Genomic DNA, 11,837 nt, shown 5'->3' on the forward strand with positions numbered 1-11,837 from the left:
ATAGAACAGGAAAACAAGGCTGACCTGAGCTGCAAAGTTGGGACCGGTGATGCCTCTACTATCAGCTTAAACACAGGTGCCACGATTGGTAAGGCCTTGCACAGATGAGGTCCCTGAGGCCCAGGTGGAACCAGGGTCTTTGGGGAGTATAAAATTGCAATTTTCAACTGCCCCACCCATCCTGTTCCCCTGTGTTTTCAAGGCTAATCTCAGCCCCAAAAGTACATCCACCCATCCACCCCACCTCCCTCTCTTGCTTCTATTGGAGGGAGAATGGACTGGTCAAGCTGGAAGTCATGGTTTGATGACAAGTTAACCCTTCTGGGTTCCAGGGATCCTTTCCTGAACTTTCAATTCTCCTGGGCCAGGAAGAGAGCTAGTGACTGAGTCTACTCAAAAGGACCCCAGAGGGCCATCCCCATTGTACAGGAGAGGTTCAGAGGAGGAACCCCACCTCTGACAGGCCCAGGCTCTAGATTTTCTGATTCTCTTTACCACACACCTGATTGGATGCACCCACTGCATTCACAGAGCTGTGATGGTATCTCTACCCATATTGTAGTTGGGCAACTGAGGCCTGGAGAGAAGTGACTTGCCCAAGGTCACATGGCTTACATAGAGGGTGAGACCCAACTGGGCAGACAGGGACATTCTTACAGCTTCCTCACAGCTCTCTGCCCAGGTGGTTTTCTCTGGCATGCTGAAGAAGGAGGGGCAGCGAATGGGACGTTTAGTCCTTTCTGTGGTCCCTGTGTGGTATGAACTAATGTGGCCATGACACCCATCTCTTAATAGTCCTGTGTCCCAGTTCAGGAGGTAATTTGCTAAGTTGGATATCAGAAACCCACATCCAAGTCCTCACTTGATAGGGCCTGACAGATCTATCTATTCAGGTCCCTCTCTCTCAGAGGCCAGCCTGGGGGGTGGAACCCACAGTAAGGGCTCAAGAGCAGCAGCACTGTGCAGAGAAGGCTCTAAACTGGAAGGGGAGACTGAGAACATGACTTAGAGTCTGCCCTTCAGCAAGCACCTTGCCTGTTCTGTGCCTCAGTTTACTCACCTATAAACTAGGATTGGGCTGTTACTATGGTTCTAAGTTTTCTCCTTAGATAGGGACCCCTCATTTCGATCTCTGGGGCCTACAGTTTGAAAGATGTCACATAAATGCTCATTGTTTTCCCACAAACAACAGTTTCAGTACAGTTGCATGCAACCTGATGTGGTTCACTAGGAAAGGCAGATTTGAAGTAAACATGGAAATTATTGAGGCCCCAGGCTAGGGCCTTGAGTAGCTCAGACCTGCCAGCTGGCAAATGGCAAGCCCCCAACCCTTTTCAGTATGGGGTGGCTCTCACCCACCAAGACCTGTTCTATGGTCTATGGCATTCAGCTCCTGCCATGGGTCAGTCTCCCCAAGAATACAGAGGGGGAAGCGTGAGGCATGTCAGTTCAGCAGACCAGCATTCAGGCGACCCAGTCATCAGAGTATGAAAGATAACAGAAAATAAAGCCATTTTATTGTTATTTATCTGCCACTGTGGCCTGACGCGTGGAAATGTGAATGGAACGGAGGGAAGCAATGCGGCAGGCCCCAGCCGAAGGCCCTGGAGTGCTTTACTTGGCCTGGACTGTCTCCTCCAGCCTATCCAAGCGCTTCTGTAGCTCCTGCACCATGGCTTGGAGTTTCCTCATCTCCTCCTCCAGCCGGGATATGGCATCCTGGAGAATCCAGCGCTGCATTAGGCCTACCACCATCCTCGGCTCTCTTTACCCTGGCATCCATTAAGCCCCCTCCCAAGAGCCCTAGGGCTTGGGCCCTTATGTCTCAGCCAGTTGCTGCCCAAAGAGGTGTAGGCCTATAAGCCTGAAACCTGTTTTCTGAGGCCTCAGGATTACCCACTCCCAGCCCCACTGTGAGTTGGGTCTGCCTCAAACACCAGCCTTCTTCCACTGGGCCAACGACCATGTCAGCAGCAGCCCCTGCCCTACCCCATCTTCCCATCCCGATGCCCAGGCTCCCATCCACCTCTCACCGAGCTGGGAGTACCACTGGCCTCTGGTGTCGTCCTCCTACGCCCCGTGTCCAGGCCCCGGTTGACCCTCAGCTCCCGGCTCTTTGGGGGCACATAGCCATCCTTGAGGGATATGAGGAGGGGCCCAGCATCGCGACCCCCCAGCCACTCTTCTGCTGTGAGGGCAGCATCAGGCCCTGCTGTGGGCGGGTACAGGTCCTCCTGGAACAGGTCCGACTGTGGACGAGGTCAAGGCTGGTTAAGAGAGTGTTTAGGCCACACCACCCTGCAACTCTGCAAACTCAGTGACTGGCCCGTACCCCAGGGAGGGACATGGGAGCATCACCTTTCTAGGCACTGTCATGGCAATGGGCTCACACCTCCGCTCATGCAGCTTGTAGAATCTGTGGAAACAGGAAGGTGAGCAGCGCCCACAGCATAGTTGGGCTGGGACTGAAGGGTCAGCATGAGGTCAGTGCTGGCCAAGGAGCATGCTCAAATCAGGGTCAGAGGTCAGTCACCTGGCAATCTCGCACTTGTTCACCTCCAGGCCACGTTTGGGCATGTAGCCCATGCCACGCTGGGACTCCTTGGAACTGAACATAGAGAGATAGTGCAGGAATGGGGCCTCTGAAGTGATCTCGAAGTACCGGATAGAGCTGTCACCCTGCAGATGGTGGCCGTAAGGGAGGATCAACACCAACAGAGGCCTCTGGCCAAGTCCCTGTGTCCACCTCCCTCCCCTGACCCCCTGCCCAACTGAGCCACCTTGCCACAGAGGTAGACGATGTTTGTGTCAGGGTCAAAGAAGGGCAGCAGGACGCCGCTGCTCGTGTCCAGCTCCTGTAGGGACAGCGGCTCCTCCAGGTGCTTCTGTAGAGACGGGTGGGCGGTGAGAATGAACTGGGCCACGTCAGGCCTTGGGGTGGTGCTCTTCACTGGGGAGTGACCCAGGGTTGAGGGGACCCTCACAGACCAACCAGTGGAAACCCCCATCTCACCGTGGATAAACGCGCACATGGGCACACAGCCGAGCGGCGACAGGGCAGAGACTAAGAAGCCTCCAGTTTTCTGATTCTCTGCTCCATGCCCACACTCACCATGTCCCACAGCGCCACCTGCCGCTCACTCATGCGGCTGAAGCCCGTGGTCAGGATCTTTCCATCTGACACAAACACAGCACGCACGGGCCGGGTCCCCTCGTGGGGACGGTCCTTCTCCTGGAAGGAAAGGGAGCTGGTCGGTGAGGCATACACCCACACATCGTAATGGCCAGACCCCAGCCAGAGGCAAGAGAGGGCAGCATCGAGGGGCCAGGTTGGTGGTGGGTAGGAAGGGTGAGGGTCCCGGGGTAAAGGTCACAGTGCATGGCAACTCACAGCTACGACAGTGCCTTTGCGGGGCTCAATGATGCGCACGCGCTTGTCACGGCAGGAGGTGCAGATGAGGGCACCATCTCGGCTCCAGTCCACGCTGTAGATTGTGTCCGGGTGCACATCCGCGCCCAGCGTCAGCACAGCAGCCCCCGTGCCCACGTCCCATACCAGGATCACGTTGTCACAACCTGGGTGATGCCCCCAGTGTCAGAGGCCATAAGCCTCACTGCTCGCTGTCAGGTGACCAGCCCGCCCCTCTTCTCCCCCCAGGCACCTGCACTGAGCAGCACATTCTGGGCCGTGGGGTGCCAGGCCACAATGCCCACGCGCTTGGTGTGGCCCTCCAGGGTGACAACAGGCTCCCTCAGTGGCAGTGTCAGGCCCCCGTCTGGGATCTCCCACACCTGCAGAGAAGGGGCGAGGGAATCATGAGAGCTCCAAATGTCTGATCCCGTCCTGGAGTCCCCTCCTCGTCCCCGTGTCCCCACCACCACTCACTTACCATGACTGTGCAATCCTCGGAGCCACTGGCAATGACATTATCATTGTGCGGGCACCAGGCAATGTCCAGCACGGGAGCTGTGTGGCCACAGACCATTGGCACATTCTTGTCCACACGTCCAGTCTAGAGGGCACAGAAGGGCCTCTGAGGGAGGTCCTTTTGCCTTCCAAACTCAGTCCAGCCCCCACTCCATGCCCCTTCAGAGAGGCACAGAGAAGAAGAATGCAGGATCCCTGGGAGGCAGAGCAAGTCCAGGGTGGGAAGGTTTGGTCCTCTGTATGCCTTAGGCCAGAACTTTCAGGGAAACTCAGGAGGGCTGGCCACAGGAAGCACAGATTGGGGGTGCGGGATTGGGCAGGAGGGCCATGCTGGGTCCTGGTGCTGCCTTACTGTCAGACCCTGTCCAAGTTCCTGCCATCTCTATCTCAGTTTTTCATTCGTGCCCTCGGGGCCTGCACCCCCACCACAGCTTCCCTGGGTGAGGCTTCCATGGCAAACAGGCCAAAGCCCTAGGCCTGGGACAGGTTGGGGTTGGGGGTCAGTTGTGCTGAGGTTAGGATTCCCCAGGGAAGTCTGTGTGAACAGTGGGGCTGTGGGCACGGGTCCTTCCAAGTGGAGAGAGATCGGGGAAGTCTGGCATAACTGGCCCCTAGGCAGGAGCAGAGGTTTGGAAATGGCCACTTCCGGGGACAGCTGCTGCAGAGAGCTTCCTGCGTGAAGAGCGGGCCTAGCTCTCGCCCTGACAACCACTTCCTCTTCTTTTTGCTATCATCGGCCCTTTTAAGGTAACAACTTAGGGCTGATCTCCCCTTCCTGTCTCACCCCACGAGAGCAAGGAGTGTGCTAGGGGTGGGGGTCAAGAGACAGCAGGGGGACAGGATCAGAAGGAAGGCAGGGCTGGGGCAGGGGCAAGGGCCTTACATCGTCCCTATCTGTGGGCTGGGGGCCAGAGCTTGCTGGGTTCCCAAAGGCTTGGACAGCCCAAGACCCGGAGTTCCTCCCAACCCTAAGAGTACTGCTGGGCCTGCCTAGACCCCAGCCTTGCCTTCTCTGTGCTCCTGAAAGAAGAAAGCCCTAGATGAGGCTTGGGTCTCAGGACTCACTCACTGTGTGATCCTTCTCATGTCATCTCCCCTCTGAGCTTCAGTTTCCATATAAGAGCTGGAGAAAGCTTAAGGCTCATCTGGCCCAGCTCAGTTTTACAGATGCCAATACTGTGGCCTAGGAAAGCTTCCTGACAGTAATCTAATCACGACCCTGAGGGGGACATTGGATGGCCAGAGGCCACCTTAGATGGAGGACTGCTGCTCCCAGGGCTCCAGAGGCTCACCTTGCCCAGGGGCAGCACCAGGAAGGCCCCGCCCCCACTGGCCTCGCAGATCAGGGCCACGAACTTGGGGTTGACAGCGCAGAAGCCACTGTCCCAGGTTGTCTGTGAGACACGCACATCCTCATAGCACTGGTCGGCCTTGGCCGGCTGTCCAAACACATGGCGGAACTTGCTGGAACGAACCACCTGCCGGCTCATCCTGGAGGGGGTGGCACTGGGGTTGAGAGCTTTTCTCCCTTCGGGTCAACTCTGACCTTACGGTGTTCCCAGTCTCCCCCAGGCCACCCCTCAGCTTGCTGCTTAAGGTCTCAGCTGACGTCCCCAGCATCATAGTTCAGGTCTCCCTGCCCCTCACTCTCCTCTGTAACTGACGTCCTGCTACCCTCGCCCACCTCTTGCCTTCCCCACCCCTCCTCACTCCCAGCTAACCTGCAAGGCCCACCTTCTCCACACCCCCTCAGGCCTCCCTTCAGTGCCCTGGGCCTCCACAGCAGGGCCAGGTGTGGGGCAGCACCTAGTGTGATTTGTCAAATGACTGACAGACACAGCCTTTCTCTCTGAAGGTTCACACTCCGGGGCTTCAGCGCAGACAGTGTGGAGGGAGTTTCCCTCAGTCTCAGTGTCGGACCTCACATCCCTCAGACCCACATGGGGAGCTTCCTATAGGCAGGGGCAGGACTGGCCTCCCTTGCCTCCTGGCACAGGGCTGGACACGCAGAAGGAAGTGGTGCGTGGGCCAGCCCAGGAGGCACATCTTCAGTGGCAGAATGGCTTCCCCAGTAGGCCTCTAGGCACCAGAAAGGGGCAGATGGCTCAGGCGGATGGCTCCAGTTCCGTTTCTCCTCCTCCCCACTCCTCTGCCTCTCGCCTCCACTTAAGCAGGTGCCCTAAGTGCCATCTCCACCCCCACCGGAACTGTACACAGGAAGGGAGAGGCTGGTGCTGACTTCTTTGAGGTCCAGCTAGGTGGAGGGTAAGCATGGATGAGGGGACTTCCTCTGGCTCCCTAAGCACCAGGATTGGGGCCTGGGGAGTATAAGGGCTATGCCGCCTGCAGGGAGGCAACCCTCGCCAGGGCCTCTACTCGGTTTTACCCATTTGCCAGGCCTTAGGGCCTGGCCCTTCTCACTGGGGGCTCCAGCCCGCCTGGTCCATCCTGTGAGTCTCCAGGAGGCTCCCAGTGAGCAGCATATGTGACTGTGAGGAGAAACAGTCTGGGGACAGGGGATCATTCCCAGGAGAGAAGCTGAGTCTGGGGAGCAGGGAGCCCCAAACTGGAGGTTGGGGGACAGGAAGCCATCGCCCCACCCAGCCTCCTCCCCCACCGCAGGTACCAGGCCCAGAAACCACCAAAAGGGGAACTTGGTCTTTTCTTGTTTTGCTCTGAACCCCTTCCTGTCTCCAAGCTCAGGGCAGCGGCTAGACTCACCCCACCCTGTCCCCCACCCCCACCCCCAAGACTCCCATTCTGGGGAGAGTCCAGCTGCATGTGTCCTGATCCCTAGCTCCCCCACCTCCATCTTGGTTGCCGTGGCCTCTTACCCTTGCCTCTTCCGTGGTGCTGTTGGACACGCAAATGGACCCTCCCACGTGCACCCACACCCTCAGGCTCATCCTCTCCACACAGGGTGAGCACGGGCTCTGTCCTCATCCCAGCACCAGCCCTGCTCTGACAGTCCGTCCGCCCCCACAGTCGGCTTCTGCCAAGCTCCTGCCTGCCCCACAGGTGGCCCAGGGCAGTGGTGCCTAGTCCCTTCCCTGGGGACCCCATGCTTACCTGCTGCTGAGACCTCCAAATGGAGGAGGGAGAGGAGGAGGAAGGCGCTGGAGGAGCCAGAGACTGCCTGCTGAGGATGCTCTTGTCAAGACAATGAATGAGAAGCGGCGGCTGCCCGCCTCCTTAGGGGTGGCAGCGCCCCTTTGGGCGGAGCTCTTAAAGGGGAGAGCCCTTCCCTCCGCAGAGGCGCCGCCTTGCCCCACCAGCCCGCAGCCTCCTTCTCCCTCTGTCTGCCCAGAAGCTCGGCACCCTGCGCTGCCAGTTCCAAACCAAGACAGACTCAGCTGGCCAGTTGCTGACAATCTAATCTGCACGTTTTTAATGTCAAAACGCAAAAATATCATGATCCTGCTTCCCTCCTTCAGTCCTCTCCCAGCCTACTTGCCGTTCTTTACCTGGCATCGGGCCCATCAGGCCTTTGTACAGGTCCCCACGACCGCCCCCGCTAAGGCTGTGCTGCCTTCTCTCCCCCCACAGGCAGGGAGCGAAGCACAGGACCGGGCAAGAATGAGGGAGAGCCCCGCACTGACCTGCACCCAGGAGACTCGGGGTCTTGTCCAGGATCCCATATTTACAAATGGGTTGCCTTGCAAGAGTCACTTAACCTCTTAGGTCTCATGACTTCATTTAGGGGCACCTGTCTGTGCAGGGGCTACAAAGGTGAATGAGTCAGCTTCCCACCTCCAAGAAGCTCTCAGTCTGCTGGAAGGAGGGGAGCAAATGACAGCTCGAAGGGAGCTAGGCAGGGGCGGAAGCCCGGACTTCAGACTTGGGGGGAAGGAGGGGGTCTGTGCCCATCTTTGGATACAGAGACCGGCTTCTGGAGGTAGCAACGCGGGGGGCACGAAAGGCCTATTCTAGAATCAGAGGGCTTTATGAGTTTCGCTCCTGGCTGTCACACCCACTGAGTGACCTTGGGCATGTTACTTAACCTCTCTCAGCCTCACATTTCCCCTCTGAAACAGAGTCATACCTGCCTCTTAAGATAATGGGGAAAGGAAAGCCTTATGCGCCTCATTTGGAATGTAACAAGTACTTAAAAAAGGTTAGCTCTTATCATTATTACTATTTACAGAACATTTGGTCTGGACCTGAAAGGATGAGAAAGAGCCACCAGGTGTGACTAGAGAAAGTCTTGTAGGCTGAGGGACAGCCTGAGCAAAGGCCCTATAATGTGATTTTTCAAGATACGAGTTCAAATCCTACCTCCACCACTGATTGGCTAAATGATCTTGGGCAAGAGGTCCAACTTCTCTGAACCTCAGTTTCTTCATCTGTAAATGAGGGACAAATACAATTTGTCCTTCCCACCTCACAAAGCTATGAACACAATGTACGTGAAGGTGTTCTACAGATTATTCTGTTGTAAAAACCAGGGGGTCATGTTGTATCCGGGAGCCCGCTATTGGGCAGGGCTGGGCAGGGACTTTGCTGTGCAGTCTCCAGCTGCAGTGATAAGAATAACAGCTGGTATTTACTGAGTGACTACTATGTGCCGGGCAGTGTTCTGAACACTAAAAATATGCTACTCTCATTTAACCCTCACAACGCCCCTAGTGCCAGATACCACCACCATTTCACAGAGAGAAAACTCAGGCACACACTGCCTTCAGCCTTGGAGCGCTTAATTTCCAAGCAGAGAACAAACATGTCGGTGAAGGACCTGAAAACCATATCCACAAAGGCGGTGAGCCTGGCAGGCCTGGAGTGACACAGGTTGGGGGAGCACAGATGCCGCTTTCACCTTCTAGTTAGTCTGCAGCGCGGGATGGAGCTGACAGGTACGGGCTGCTGCAGGGGACAGATGCAAGGCCAGTGGTGGAAATGATGGGGAGTGATGTCCAGTGAACACAAGAGTGAGAGTTAGTTCCACAGTGGGCGGCGAAGGCCCTGCCATGAGGCTCTCTGTGTGGTTAAGAAGAGGCTCACGTCTTCGGTGAGGGGTGTTGGAGGGTGTTTCTGCAGGGTGCTGCTGGCCCAGCATCTTACTATCCCCTCTTTACTGGCATCTACATCCGGATTTTCCTTTGGGAAACAAAACATTCCTCATTGGCGATCCCTGAGGTTCGTGGGGAGGTCCAGGGTAGGCGCATGGCGCATGCTTCCCCAGTCAAAGCGACCATTTTTGATTGGTTCAGGGTCGGGCATTCTCAGGTCTACATAATGAGAAGCAGACTTATTGATACTGCTAGGAAAAAGAAGCTCCTCTTTCCACTGGGGTTTAGTAAGCCCAGCATTAGTAGTGCGCATCTTGTCACCATGTAGGGAAAGCTGGCCAGAATGAGCTCCCACGGAGGACTGCAGGCACAAGATTTGAAGACATACTCATGACATCGTTTGAGTACATGGATCGAGCTGTGTGTGAACCCCTTAACCTTTATGTTACATAAGGCATAACTTCCTTTTTCTACATAGGACATTAAGTTTGAGTTGGATTTCTCACTCTTGCTACTGAAAGAGTTCTGACTGGCACACCCATCACAAAGGAAGACAGGACCAGGGGCCCTTCCAGGCTGCCAGATTCATACAGTGAAGAGGGAGTGAATGCTGTACACAGGATAAAGTCCAAACTCCTTGGCAAGGCCTGCAAGGCCTTCTCTGATCTGTCCCACCCTAAAGAGGCTGTAGAGCATGTTGGAGGCAGACAGACCTGGAGACCCATAGCTTCACTGTCTCCTGCCACCCCAGCCTAGTGCTGTTTCCTCACCTTACAAAGGGAGTATTACTCCCTTTCTAGAGTATGTGCCCATCACTAGGCGTCAACAGTTATCAAAACACAGCCAATATTGATTCCTTTCTTGTTCCACATTATTTTCTTGGAATCTATTGAACAAATCCCAGACAGCATAGCATTTCAACTTAAATACTTCCGTATTTACTCGTGGCAGATAAAGACTTTTAAAAAACCTCTTAGAATTTTTAATAAAATTGCATAACTTTATTGATTAAATTGGGAAGAATATTAAGACTTCCATCCACAAAAATAATGCATTTTTCTATATATTTATATGTTCTTTTATGTTCTTTAATATAATTTTATAATTTTCTCTGTAAAGTCATTGTATAACTTTAGATTATTTTCCACATAAGTATTATGGTTTTGTGACTATTTTGAATGGATTCTTTCTACTCCACTTGTAACCTTGTTTCCTTTTAAAATCAAATTTATTTACATACAATAAAATTCATCTTTATTTCCATGCAATAAAACACACCTCATTGTAAGTGCATAGTTCAATTAGTTTTGACAAAGATATAAACACTTATAATTACCACCATAATCATGATATGGAATATTGCTATCATCCCTAAAAATTTTCCTCATGCTATTCTACAATCAATCTTTACCCTCAGCCCCAGGCAACCACTGATCTGCTTTATGTCAGTATAGATTAGTTTTTCCTGTTCTAGAATGTTTCATAAAAATGAAATCATACATAATGGGTCTGGCTTTTTTCATTCAGCATAATGTTTTGTGATTCATCTATGTTATTGCATGTCAGACAAGAATTTTTTTTTTTACCAAAGCACAATGCCATTATGTAATACATAATTACACCTAAAAAATTTAACAATAATTTCTTAACATTATCAAATACCCAAATTATGTTCAAATTTCCATGATCACCTGAAAAAAAATGAACCCAGCAGTCAATCTTAACATCACAAAAAGTAGGACAAGCAGACATCATAACTACTAGTTTATAATAAATAAGAGACAGAAGAACAGGTTAAATAACACCACAGGAAACAATTACCTAAATCTAGAACTTGGACAATTTTATAGGACAAATGATCTAGCTTCAACGAATATATAGCATTAAAAAAAAAAGGAGGGATCTATGGCCATACCACCCTGAGCAAGCCTGATCCCATCTGATCTTGGAAGCTAAGCAGGGTCAGGACCGGTTAATACCTGGAGACCACCTAGGAAGACCAGGTGGTGTAGGTATAAAAACAAACAAACAAATAAATAAGGGATTGTAAGATGACAAGGTCCTTGCAATCTGTGAGGTCAACCAAGAATTGCCTTGCCTAAAATAAAAGAGGAGGAAATCATATTAAAAGAGTCTTAAGAAATATATCCCACAACTGTAATACACAGACTTTCTTTAGAATCAGATCCAAACAAATCAATTGTAAAAGGAGATTTTAAAAATTAGGTTCTAAAAAATCATCAGATCTTTATGGAAGCACAAAAGACCCTGAATTGCTAAAGCCATCCTGAAAAAAAGAACAAGGCTAAAGGCATCACTCTGCCCAATGTCAAATTATACTACTACAAAGTCACAATAACCAAAACAGCACGGTATTGGCAGAAAAATACCCATGTGTGTCTACACAGACACATGGAACAGAATCGAGAGTCCAGAAATAAACTCATGTTTATATGGGCAAATAATTTCCAACGAAAAAACCAAAAACATACAGGGAGAAAGGAAAGCCTCTTCAGCAAATGGTGCTGAGAAAACTGGAAAGCCACCTGCAAAAGAATGAAACTAGACTGTTGTCTATCACCACACACCAAAATTAACTCAAAATGGATTAAGGACCTGAATATAAGAACTGAAACAATAAAGCGCATTAAAGAAAACATAGGAACTAAACTCATGAACCTTAGACTTAAAGAGGATTTTATGAATTTGACCTCAAAGGCGAGGGGAGTAAAAGCTAAAATAAATGAATGAGACTACATCAAACTAAAAAGTTTCTGCACAGCAAAAGAACCATCAAGAAGGGAAAGAGACAACCACTCAAATGGGAAAATATATTTGCAAGCAATGCCTTCAATAACAGCCTAATATCCAAAATGTACAAAAAACTCATACAATTCAATAAC

The 11,837-nt window shown here is 52.0% G+C and overlaps 1 protein-coding gene across 1 annotated transcript; it reads right to left on the bottom strand.

The window, feature by feature from the left end:
- Positions 1-1,495: 1,495 nt before the first annotated feature.
- CORO1A (coronin 1A) lies at positions 1,496-7,128 on the bottom strand. Its single transcript, XM_016155013.2, has 11 exons — positions 6,998-7,128; positions 5,221-5,419; positions 3,891-4,013; positions 3,663-3,792; positions 3,392-3,576; positions 3,113-3,232; positions 2,781-2,885; positions 2,534-2,679; positions 2,359-2,416; positions 2,034-2,249; positions 1,496-1,719 (listed from the first exon to the last, which is right to left on the bottom strand). The coding sequence occupies exons 2-11, from the start codon at positions 5,416-5,418 to the stop codon at positions 1,615-1,617; spliced, it is 1,386 nt and encodes a 461-aa protein (XP_016010499.1). The 5' UTR covers position 5,419; positions 6,998-7,128; the 3' UTR covers positions 1,496-1,614.
- Between the last annotated feature and the right edge of the window lie 4,709 nt (positions 7,129-11,837).

The sequence above is a fragment of the Rousettus aegyptiacus genome, unplaced genomic scaffold, assembly GCF_014176215.1.
Source record: "Rousettus aegyptiacus isolate mRouAeg1 unplaced genomic scaffold, mRouAeg1.p scaffold_m13_p_8, whole genome shotgun sequence".
Classification (NCBI taxonomy): Eukaryota; Metazoa; Chordata; class Mammalia; order Chiroptera; family Pteropodidae; genus Rousettus; species Rousettus aegyptiacus.

Excerpts from the sequence above, each read along its gene's own strand:
- CORO1A (XM_016155013.2), bottom strand. The coding sequence starts at position 5,418 with ATGAGCCGGCAGGTGGTTCGTTCCAGCAAGTTCCGCCATGTGTTTGGA. Across the intron at positions 3,793-3,890 it reads CCGAGGATTGCACAGTCATG|GTGTGGGAGATCCCAGACGG; the intron begins GTAAGTGAGTGG and ends CCTTCTCTGCAG. Across the intron at positions 2,417-2,533 it reads AACAAGTGCGAGATTGCCAG|ATTCTACAAGCTGCATGAGC; the intron begins GTGACTGACCTC and ends CTGTTTCCACAG.